Here is a 12,231-nt window from a genome sequence, read left to right as displayed (position 1 = left end):
ATGGGTAAGACTAAAATTAATTTTTTTATCTAACAAAAGAAAAATGTATATACAAGGACTGTCTCTCTGCAAGCAGTTACCTACTAAAAAGCAATTCAGTTCAGTACAAAGGGAAGTCTATGGGACAGGAGAGCTGCAGCAAACACTGGAGATAAATGGAGAACCATGTAAGTAATTCTTAACCGTTCATCTACTGTGGGGACCCAGCCTGGAGAAACAAAACCCACAGACAACCCTGAATCTCATTTCAAGCAAGGGTTTCATTCTTCTTCACTAGCAAACCTTTAACCAGAGCTGGCAGAAAACCAATGAGTTGATGCAACTGGTTAAAGACAGTGCCAATGAGGTAGGTGAAAAGATGAAAGCTCCCCAGCCAGTGTGCCAGCCAGAAAGGGCACTGGGTTATGGGGATGGGGCAGCACCGCCCTCCCCCAGCTCAAGGAATCCACGGGAGGCCAGGCAGCGCATCCCTTGAAAAGGCCAGCACTGCGAGTGAAGGTCTCTCCTTCTCTCCTCTTCCAGCCCTGGGGAGGTGGTACAAAGTCAACAGGGAGCCCAGAGTGGGGAGCGGGGAGCAGGAAGGATGGCGCTGATCGCAGGCCAGATCATCAGTCTTGACTGACCAAGAGTTGTGTCTATTTGTCATGCAAACATTTGGCCTAAAATCAGCTGCCAATCAGTTTCATAATATCCAAGGGTATCTCAATTACTCAAGAGCTCTTATGAAATTCTCAAAATAAAATGAGTTTAAAGTCACTTTCATTCAAAAAAAAAAATAAAGGCGTGGTATGCCTTACAAGATAGCCTGTCAAAATATCAAGCAAATGACAACTGGCATTAAAAAATCCTAAAGAAACTGGCTTGAGGCTGAAAATTGAGAAGCAAACTCATTTTCACTTTGAGTCCAGCTAATTTGGAAAATTACTAATATTTGGCAAAAGAATTCAGCAAGTGTCCAAAATACTGAGGGGAACTGAACTGTGATCCATCCTCCAGGTGGGAAAGAATAAAAAGAAATCCTGAAACTTTTTGTTAAAAGATTGAATTACAAAATGAGGGGAAGAAAAGAAATGCAGCTGCTGGGACAGATTTGAATTTCAGTTAAGTGTTTGATTCCAACATCAGGCAATTTTCATCGAAAACATGAATTATCAGCCGCTGAGAAAGAACAAGAGAGGACATGAGAAGAGGCCAAGAAAGGAAGTGGGAAGAAAGAGCAGGGAAGCTAAGGAGGCTGTGCTCACACCCTGGGGGCTCTCTCCTCTGCTGGGGCAGGGGCCCCCTCTGGCTCTCGCTGTCCTCACTAAAACAAGCCTGGGCTTGAGGGTTTCAGGAGGGAACTGCCTGCCTTCCAGGCAGTGATGGGACCTCCCAACTCCAGAAGAGGTGGTTGGCTTCTGGCTAGTTTTTCAGGAGTGTTGATGGTGACAGGCTGATCTCTGAGCATTCTTTGGCCAGGTCTCCATCTGCAGCCAACGGCATGCCCTTCAGGGTGGCTGGGGCAAGGTTTCGGTCAGTGTCATGCCTGGTGACCCTGGAGGCACGCCCACAGCACAGGCACCAAGACCTCATGCCGTGAGCTCCCCAGTTCCCCAAGGCAGTGGCTCACCCAGAGCCACACAGCTAGTTAGCAGCACAGCCCCGACAGGAACCCAGGTCTCCCAACCACAACCCCCAATGTACAGCCTTCCTGTGTCTTCTTCAGCAGTGGGGCAGCAGAGGGAGTCAAGCCATGGGTGGAGCTGGACGCTGCGGCAGACACTGGATGAGGTCTATGAACCTAGGGAGATGAGGTTCTTTGACGTGTCAGGGGTGGCTTCTTAAGGGCATGGAAAGGAAAAAAACAAAAGCAAGTTTATACTCATAGGGAAACATAATCTGTGATTATAAATATTTCATGAGCAAAGAAAGCGGTACTGGCTGAGAGACTGGGGTGGGGAGGGTGGACAGCAAATTAGATTCCAGTTTGCAAAGTGATAGGGCAGCTGGGAAAGCAGCAGAGCTGAGGCTATTCTGGGCTGTGTGCTGCGAGGGCCTGCGTCACAGTCGGGGAGCGGGCCCCGGCCCCCCGGCCCATGGAAACCACAGCCTTCCAGCAGTCGGCGCAGAACACCTTGAGAGGAGTGTTTAAGCCCACGGAAGACCGGAGGAGGGATGGAGAGGACAGTCATTTGAATGACTCGGGCAAACCTCAACAGCAGGGAGGCTGGAGAGGGGCTGGAGCAGGTCAGCTAGTGCCCTGCAAACCCGTGAGAGGATGGACGCACGTTCTGCTGACTAAGGGCAGGGAAGAAGTGAGCCGACCCCGGAAGGCAAGCTCCCTGCAAAACTGGAGGGCAGCTCTGGTCCAGCTGCCCGACCCAGAGCAAAGGCCATGCCCTGAGCAGGTGGTGCCAGGCTGAGAATGACAGTCCCACCTTTCTTTTCCCTCAGGGCAGGGGTCTCTTCCTCCTGCAGCCTTTGGGAAACAGCCCAGAAAGCAGAGGAGTTAAGAGCTTGCTGAGTACCAGCTGCTGCAGCAGGAGAGATACTCCCCACCGGCAAAGCAGGACCCGGTGTGGGTGATTCCTCCTCCAGGTCTATGAACCCAGGGAGATGACCCAGGGTCAGCTGCTGCAGCAGAGCACGTCAGCCAGTCTGCCAGCCCTTCTGGGAGGCCAGCTGAAGAGTGATGCTAGCTCCTAAAACACGCAGAGGTACCTTGAATCTGGCTTAGTCAGAGGAGCGCTGGGGAAGTCGGAAAACTAAGAGCCTTTGCTTCCTAGCTGTCAGGGATTGGCTGGCGAGGCGCCAAGTGTCCCCACTGAATTTGGGGAAACCAGACTGTTACCCTCTAGAATTACAGCCAGTGAGAATCAGCTCAAGATGGAGAGAACTCGTCAATCACAAAAATAAGACCCCAGGGCATTGTGGGAAGTCAGCAGAAGTCAGTTGGGGCTGAGCTGAAGTCACAGGAGCTGGCTTTAAGGCCAGCTTGACCACCTATTAGTAGCAGGACCGTGGGAAATCATGTTCCCTCTGAAGCTTAGTGTCCTCGTGTAAAACACGGGACCAGCGCCCACCAAGCCCAAGGACTGCAAGGAACACCGAGAATACGTATAAATAAATGCTTTCAAAATAGACACTAAGCACTATTCCAATTTAAGCAATTATTTATACCCAGCTATGTACTCGACATCGCTTGTTTGGACGTCTCAAGGACACCTCCATTCAGGTGCCCAGCTGCTCCTCTCCCCATCTCGGGCCTCTGCTAGACACCCAGGACCAACCATCCAAGCACAGGAGCCAGACACCCGGGACCCACTCTTGGCCCTTCCCCACCATCCCAATGCATTACCAAGCCCAGTCAAATGCACCCCCTAAAGGCTTCTGCCCTCCTCCTCCACCACCCAAATCCAACAGGTCATCATGCAAAGCCTACACTCATCCACTCTGGCCTCCCTTAGCCCCTCTCAACAGAGTCAGTCTAGCTGTATCTCCCCTTCCACCACTCTAACCCTGCTTGCTAAATACTCTGTAACAGTGTTCCAGTGCCCTCAGAATAAGGAAACTTTCCCAGGCTTACAAGGCCCTGCATGGCGGGCCCCACCTCTTCCAGCCCCAGCCTACACACCTCCTCCTGCTCACCCTGCTCCAGCCACAACTGGCTTTTCCTTTGAGTCCCTGGGATTTACCCCATTCCCTCCTGCCACAGAGTTTCTGCACATGCTCTTCCCTCCGCCTGGGACATTTTCCCCTCCTCTCTCACCTAGCTATTGCCTGTCCATTTATTTTTACTAAGGTATGAAGGACATATAGTGAACAAAAGTATATAGCACAATAATTATTTACAGATGTATATACACTCATGTGACTCCCACCTAGACCCAGATTTAGAACACTTCCAACACCCACAAGGTTCCCTCGTACCCTGTGCAGTCTACACTCCTCCCCACCTCCAGGTAACGGCTTTTCCGACTTTGATCACAATGCCTATTCGTTCCTCAGAAGGCAGCTGATGTAGCCCTCTCTCAGGAAGGCTGCCTCCAATCCTTCTGAAAAAGTCTAATGCCTCCATCGCAGGCACTTGGTACACCTGGGGATCTGCATGCGTTGGCGTAATTAGGTGATCCGTGTCCATCTGCTCAGGAGAGCACATGTGCTTGTACTCACCTTTGTTTCCCAGCACCGGCACCTGCGAAACAGGGATGACAGAAAGCAGCTAATGCCTATCAAGTGCTTACTGTCACCACGCACTCATAGACGCTCACTCAATTCTCACATCAACCTATCAAGCAGGTACCATTGTCATATCCCCGTTTTACAGGCAAGGAAATGGAGGCACCTAGTAGCTAAATAACCTGCCCAAAGGCATTAAGTGGTAAGTGGTGGAGTCGGGATTGGAATCCAAGCAGTCCATCTGGCTGCTGAACACGCGTTCTTAATCATCATCCTATGCTGCCTCTCAGGGGCCACTGGAATATTTAATGAGAAGTGCCCAGGATACTTTGAATGAATAATTGAGTGACTTTAGAAATGAGCTGATGAGATTCCATTTAAAAGAACTAATGGAGCCCCCTTGAACCTCCCCAAAGAGACCAACAAATACATAGAAGGGAAACTGTCACTGAATCCCCTCCACAGGCCCACGATGAGGTCCTTTGCAAACACCAGGGCTAGTGCACTTCCCCAGCAGTCAGGATGGGAAGCTGTCTGCTCTGGGCAGGGAGGAGCACCTGGTGCCTAGCAGGGGGCACTCCCCGCGGAGGAAGGATCACTGGATGGGTTCTCGGAGCCTGGAGGTGATGCGCCAATGGAGGAAGTGGTCCCTCTGCTCCCATTCACGCTGACTCAGTCACCCAGTCACTAGCATAACCATGTAACACCTGAAGCCCTCGGACACAGGGAGACACTTGGGGAGGCTGATTGATTAATTAATTAATTAATTAATTAATTAATCAATTTTGGTTTGCCTGGTTAGAAAGTGAGATTCCGCTGGACATTTATAAACTGGCATTTGGCGTGTATCTCAGTTTTCCGGAGCCTGATAATCCTGGCTGAGCTCAAGGGCTATTGCGTGAAAAGACCGCGTCTCATGTGGCACCCTTAACTGCTTCAGTGCCACTTACCCCACACCCACACCCAGAAAACTAGAAAGGGACACGAGAACATTTATTTTCTCAGGACACTGTTTCGCGGGCTCCCTCTCAGCACAGGTGCAGTTCTCGGAAGGGCTCCTTTCACAAGCCCCCTGTGGCCGGGGCCAGGGCTCTGCTCACACGAAGTTCTGAGCAATGGCCAGCACCTTGGAAAACTCGCCTTCCCTCTGGCGCAGGCTGGTTGGGATGGGTATCTTGATTCGGGTCCCCACAGGGTTCCCATTGTCCTCGATGAGCACCACGTTGTTGGAATCAAACCTGGGGGTCATCTGGGGGCCGGGCATGCGATGCCCCACAATGAGCGCCTTTTTCTTCTGCCCCTTGATGGCCAGCAGGATCCGGTCACCCACCTTGCCCACCCCGTTCTTGTTATAGACGTGGATGCAGCGAGGCGGACGATGGTATGGGGTGTTCCCCAGGGCGCTGTTGTCCACCACACGCACCCGTGTCATCTTCTGAATTGCACCGAGGCTCCCAGTGGTGCTGGTGGAAGGAAAAAAAAGCCGAGGTCTGCATGTCGCTCGATCAGGGCGCAGAGGCCTCTGCCAGGCAAGGCTTTGGAGACCGACCGTGCACATGACCAACATGCCGGACAGAGCACGGCCAGGGCCCCAGCAGAGGCAGTGCCTGTGAAGACTTCTCTGTGCCCATGGCAGTGCCCTCGCAGCTCCTTACAGCTGCTGCTGCCTGGTCAGCACCTCAATCTGGATGGGTTTTAAAGAGGACCCAATTTTCTGTTACAAATGAACTTCATGGCAGCCTTAACTTATAGCCTTTGGTTTCCAAAAGGACTCTGAGGATTAAGGGAATACCTTATGGGCCCCGCCCCGCCCACTGCCTAGCCTGCAAAACCTGCTCCCCCAGAATATACCGATCCCCACATGTCCATCTACATGTTGTTGGGAACCAGAGGAGACAAGTGAGTGTGTTTGCTAAGTGAGTCCCTCGACACAACATAGCAGAAACTGAAAATAAGGCAAGATAACAATCTTTTGTTTTAATACATTTTTCTCCACTAGAAAGAGTACCTATTAAGGGCAGAAAAGCTATTATTAAGCAATCTGATTGGCAGTGGGAATTCTAGTTTCCTGACGCCCAGCCCTTAGTGCTGTGTTCTCCAGGGGCACCCAGGTCCTCTCCTCTCACTCCACATGCCCACCCTGGGCAACGTTCCCTAGTCCCCTTCCTTCCAGCTAGTAGAGCCCATCTCCAGCCCCTCTTCTCTCCTATACTCTGGTCCTGTATTTCCACTCTAACTCCGCACGTGTCTTACAGATGTTGCCATCTCAGCAGGTCCCACAGTGACCTCATCACCCCCACCCCCGCAAACCTCCTCCCGCTGCTGCATTTCCTGCCTAGATAGTGGCTCCTCCAGACACTCCAGCTCCCAAGCCATAAACCTCTCTCCATCAATAATCCACTGGCTGCCTCATCCCACTGATACCACCTCCTGAACACCTGTGTCCCTTCCCTCCACCCCTGTCGACACTTCTTTATCCAGCAGCTCACTCTCCCGCACCAAGACCTGCTAGTGGCCTAACCGGCTCCCTGTGCACCTCACTCTGCCAACTAAGAGCCCTTCTTAGAATATAAAACGGAGGCCCCTCCTCTGCTTAGGATTACTCAGTGGTCCCCACTGTCTAACTGTCAACAGCCTGGCCCCAACATACCTGCCTTCTGAGGTCCACCATCTCCTACCACTCACACATCCACTCTGTGGCCCAGAACCCCTGGAGCTCTCCAGGGATGCCTGGCCTTTCGGGGATGGGGCCTGCCCCCACTTCCCTTCTGGGAAGGCCGCCTCCACCCTCCTTTTCTCCTCCTCCACCTCCTCCATTAGCAACCCCTGTCTCAGGCCTTCCAAAGAACTGTACAAGCCTCTATTATTATACTGGCCACGTTTTCTTAGAGTTATTTGTTTCCAAGTTTGCTCCCATGGCCAACTGTGAGAACTCTTCCAGGGCAGGAAGCAATTCTTATTCATCTCTCTGTGACCAACCCCAGGCACAGGGCTCAGTAAACGCTTGTGGAATGAGTGCTCGAACAGGGCCAAAAGGCATGTTTGCCAACAGGAATGCAACCCATGCTCTCTGCCCTGGCTTAGCATCCAAACGGGGAAGGGGGAGGTTGTCACACTTCCATCATGCTTGAGTTTTTGCTAATAAGCATGTGATTTAGAAAAAAAAAAGATTTCATTTTTAAAAGAGAGAGTGTTAATGTACTGGGGGGGTGACAGTGTCGAGAGATGTCAGATTCACTACAAAAGCCTGCAAGGATGGAGATTTCATCTTCCTCCATCTCCCTTCCTGATCCTGCCTCCAACAGAACCTTACCTCTCCCCCTCACCTGGCTTCACCAAATCCCAGCTCCACCTATTCCCTTAGCCTTCCCTGACCCCAAGCCCACCTCCCCCAGTTTCCACTCCTGCTTTAGTCACCAAAATACCCAGCCCTGATGGGAGGCTCACTCAGAAACATAGCTTTAAGAACTTAACGGGAAGTTACCTGAAACAGCGCTGGCTGAGTGCTCTGCTCAAGTGGGGGAAGGGGCCTGAGAGCCCAGTAAAGAAAGCCATGGGATCCCAAGAGGGCAAATCCTGCAGGGAAAGAGGGGGAAAGGATTTATTTCTAAGTCAATGTCCTCACTCAGAGTCAGGGGTTTTTTTGTTTTGTTTTGTTTTTTTGGTTTGTTTTTTATTTTTATTTTTATTTTTTGGTAAGAGAGTGTTGGGGGAAAAAAAAGACTGTTGGGGACTCATGTGGGAGATGGAACTTTGAGCACAGGATCATCAGTCACTAAATATAAATCTTGGTGGTTAAAAGATACACAGATGATTAGATGGAATTCCGGCTACAATTTTGCTGAGTCATATTCTCTCCGGGGTCAGAGAGCTGGAATGGCCCACAACAGTTCTTGCAGTAGGTAGCACCACAGCTCAGAGAATGCCTTCACCATTACATCACTTCCACAGGCAGCAGGAGAGCATGAGTCCTCTGGGACACACCCAGGCAGGGACCACTTCCCAAGCCCTCCACACCTGCCTCCTGGTACCCTTGTTGACACTCACATGCCTCCTGGAACCAGAACTTTTACTTCGTGGGAGAAAGCAGATTATCTGAGCAACTGTCCAGGTTGTCTGTCACCATATCACCTTTCCCCCAAATGTAAAAGCCAGAACACCTGGACAGCTCGTGGTTAGCCAAGTAGAGCCAAAGGATGCCCTTGCCAAGTCATGAACCAAGGTCTCCATCTGGATCAGTCTCCCAAACAGCAACATAACACAGAACTACCTACACCATCCTGCGGCTGAAAGTGCGGTTTGGGAGAGGAAGTGGGAGATGAAAGAGCAAACACCAACCCAACGCTGTTGACTCCAGGCTGCAGAAACTCGAGCCCGAGGCTCCCCAGCGCCAACAAATCTGGCAACTCCCAGGTTCCTGCAACACCTGGGCAACAGGGAAGGGAATGTTTAAGAAAAACCTACAGCCTGTCGACAATTCCAGCGGCAAAGCATGCCTGCTCTTTCATCAAAGGGTTTGGCTACAAAGGGCCTCATTCGAGAGCTCTGTTGAGAAAGCTTCTACCACTGTAGTATTTACACATAGCTTTGCCTTGCACAAGCTCAAAGCACCTCAGATAAGGTTTTATTCAATAAGGGTGAGGGAAAACCTCATTATTCATTTTTACAGGAATACCTAAACACTCCAGAAATGCTTATAAACTACAATTTAGCCTCAAATTGCAAGCTTATTCTCCAGTGTTTTCCTTGAGACAACCCAGGAAGCATTGGCCGAAATGTAATTATGATCAGAAAACTACATGCAAAAACAGGCAGCCAACTTATAGAACTATTAACATCTGATGCACAGAATCAAAGACTATCAGATGAGGCCAGCTTTACCTTTACAGCTCAGTGGCCCTGGGCAAGGGGCTGTGAGCTTCAGCTTCCCCACCTGTAACACAGGGCTTCCCCATCTGAACACCTACTCATAAGGTGCTCGTGAGAAGCTGTGTAAAGCACGGAGCGCGGTGCACGCACACGGTACCTACTACGGTCTTCATCATCATCACCTCACGGCTGTCTCCTTTCAAAGATTAGGAAACTGAGAGACAGACAGAGGAAGGGACTAAAGCCCCATAACTAGCTGAGGGCAGAAGCAGAACCAGAAGTGCCCCCAGCTTCAGTCCAGGGGTCTTCCCTCCACGCCCTATGGCCTCACGCTGCCGTACAAAGCCCACTTCACATAAGGGGCTCAGGGTGAGAAGCAGCTGTAAGGGTCATCTGGTCCTTTTCTGTTTTCTTTCTTAATGAAAATGTATCAAGTAGTTACAGTGTGTTAGGCAGTAGGCTAAATGCTTTACATCATCATCTCATTTAAGCCTCACAAAAACTATGAAATGGACACTATTATTAGCCTCATTTTATATGTGAGGAAATGAGGCCCAGAGAGGTCGCATAGTTTGCCCAAGTCACACAGCTGGGAGTGACAAAGCTGAAATTTGAACCCCAGTAGTTGGCTTTCTGAACCCACGCTCTTACTCAACACAGTTAACATGGTAAATTTAATTTAAACATTAGTATTTTTCCAACTGTTAGATCATCCTTATCCCATCAAGAATACTGATATCTCATGCACATTTCACTCAGACCCAACTCACTGCTTGCTGAATCAACTGAAATGCAGAAGAACACCAGGTAAAAGTTATTCTCTTTAATCCAATTTACAATTCGTAGGGTAGGTGGCAACAAGAGCGTTACACTCTGAGCAATAATGGAAGACTGGCTTTCAGGGGGAAAAGAAAGGAGCTCTGAAAAGCAGTCCTTCTGGTCCAGGCTGCAGTTACCTCCCTCCAATTTCAGCCATGCCTTCCCATCCATCCGATGGATGCTGGCGGGCCCCTGCTCTCACTCCCTGGGAGAAAAGAGGCTCCGGCTCCCCCAGCTCCTCCACTGAGCCCTCACAATTAGTCTGGTGCCACCCAGGTCCCCTTTCCCAAGAACTTGACACCCAGCCTCTCCACACTGCACCACAAGTCCGAGAAATGCAGAAGCACCTGGGGACTTCCCAGAACTTCTCTGACTTGGGAATAACAAGCCCCAATGTTTAAGGTACTTTCCTAAAATAAAATCTGCAGAGCAGTCTGTGCACAGACCCAAACCCAGGCCTCCTCTCTTTGCCTTGCTCATAAGCCATCCCTATAACCTGGGCTCATCTATGTCCAGCGAAATCTGCCCCAGCTCTAAACATATCTCCTCCGAGAAGCTCTGTGTAAGGCTGCAGCATCCGTTGCCAGCAGCGTTGCACACCTAGGATGCCTGGGTGTCCCTAGCCAAAGGAACTCTCACTGGCCCAGCTTTCACTATCCAAATTCAGACACAGAATAAATTTAGATTTCTTTTCTTTTTCTTTCTTTTTTTTTTGGAGATAAGGCTGACATCCCTGAACATTCTAGTTCTTGCTATTCACTATCCACAACTCAGAAACCACAGAGATCTTGACAACATGGCCTCTGAACTCACTACAGGAATTTAGGAATCCCACAGACTCAGGATTATTTGTACTGCCCTCATACACAAGAGTAATACATTCACGTCTCTAGGGAGCACTTCACAAGAAAAGGCCTAATTCAAAGACTTTTCACTAGCTCTTTGGTGGATCTGATAGTGACCTCCAGACCCAAAGGACTTAAAGACATCAAATGAACAGCAGTAAGCATTCCTATGAACTTGAAAGCAGAAAAGGACCAAATATATTTGTATACAGAAAAATCTGTGGTCCCCTCTATTGCCACCCCAGCAAAAGATCCCAGCAGGTCCTGATAGAGTAACAGTGCAATAAATATTTGACGAATAAAATAAACAAGGTAGCCAAAAGAAAGACAGACCCCCCACCTATGGCATCGCACAGGGAAATCCAGACACTGGAGTTCTTCTCTGTGTATCAGGAACCAGCACATCACATGTAAACATGCTTTAGAAGAACCATGGTGCTGGCCATGGAAGATTAGCCCATGCTACATTCACAAGCCCCTGAAATCATCTCCCAGGCCTGGTGCTTCACTGCCCACTGTGGAAAAACACCATATCCCACCACTAAACAAACAACTGGTTCAGATCGGGGAAGAGTAATGGAGGCAGAAATTTACTTTGAAGCAATTTTGACTGCCCCTGATGTTACTTCCTAGCATAAATCCAACCTGTAGACACAGGCTCTGATTCACTTCAGATCAGTCTATATATAATGCTTTGTTTCACAAGCAATGTTATCCTGAATCTTGTGTTTGCACAGGAAGCTAACCCCAATGCTATTTCCTCCTCCAAACTCTCACTCGGAGGAAGCCAGGTATTCAGAAAACTCTAGTGCCAGGGATGGCTTTTCATGCCACTTCCTGGTCAGCACTGAGCAATGCCCTCCAGGTTTAGAGCATGAATCACAACCACTGGGGGTGGGGGGGGGTGCGGAGAGGGCAAGAGAAGGAAAGGAGAGAGCAAGAGAGAGACGGAGAGAAATTACCTAACACAATCCAAAGATCATGCTCATTTTCCATCCTGGTTTAACATTAAGATCTCCCTTTGGTTGTGGAGGCCAGGGAGGACTGTAGATTTCAGGGACAGAGGTGAGTTTTTCACCTAGCATGACCTCATAGGTCCCATTGGAAGTACTCTCTGTGAGGGCAGGGACCAGGCCCGCCCTGTTCATTCCTTGCATGCTCATGACCTAGAACAGCGCCTGGCATACAAACAAGAGTTCAGTGAGTATCTGTTAAATGCATAAAATGCATCTGCAATTGCAATTCATCCTCCAGCTCCAGACAGGCTCCAGTCTGGGGGGGGTGGGGTTGGTGATGTTTCTCATGCCTTTCACCCAGGCTCCTGGTGACTTAGGGGGGCGTCCAAGACACTGAGAGCTCATTTTTAGCTAATTTTAATACACAGAGACTAGAAAAGCAGACAGGAAGAGTCTATGCCTCTGATGCTTTGTCAAAAGCTGCAAAGTATCATTATTTGAGCTTTAGGAATCAGCAAAATGTTGTACTTAGTATCACAGATCCATATATATTTATACATTGTTTCTTCCTGAACAACTGTCAT

At 49.6% G+C, this 12,231-nt stretch overlaps 1 protein-coding gene across 3 annotated transcripts in view; it reads right to left on the bottom strand.

The window, feature by feature from the left end:
- Positions 1–5,133: 5,133 nt before the first annotated feature.
- MRPL14 (mitochondrial ribosomal protein L14) overlaps positions 5,134–12,231 on the bottom strand; it is an 11,982-nt gene continuing 4,884 nt past the window's right edge. For all 3 annotated transcript variants that reach the window (XM_006201956.4, XM_072944921.1, XM_072944920.1), the window contains exons 2-3: positions 7,643–7,734; positions 5,134–5,621 (exon numbers count right to left, since the gene is read on the bottom strand). In XM_006201956.4, the coding sequence (XP_006202018.2) occupies positions 5,255–5,621; positions 7,643–7,734 (459 nt within the window). In that variant the 3' untranslated portion in view covers positions 5,134–5,254. The remainder of the gene's footprint in view (positions 5,622–7,642; positions 7,735–12,231) is intronic.

The sequence above is a fragment of the Vicugna pacos genome, chromosome 20, assembly GCF_048564905.1.
Source record: "Vicugna pacos chromosome 20, VicPac4, whole genome shotgun sequence".
NCBI classification, from domain to species: domain Eukaryota; kingdom Metazoa; phylum Chordata; class Mammalia; order Artiodactyla; family Camelidae; genus Vicugna; species Vicugna pacos.
The sequence above is the reverse complement of the archived record's forward strand: the minus strand, read 5'-3'. Positions and strand labels throughout refer to the sequence as shown.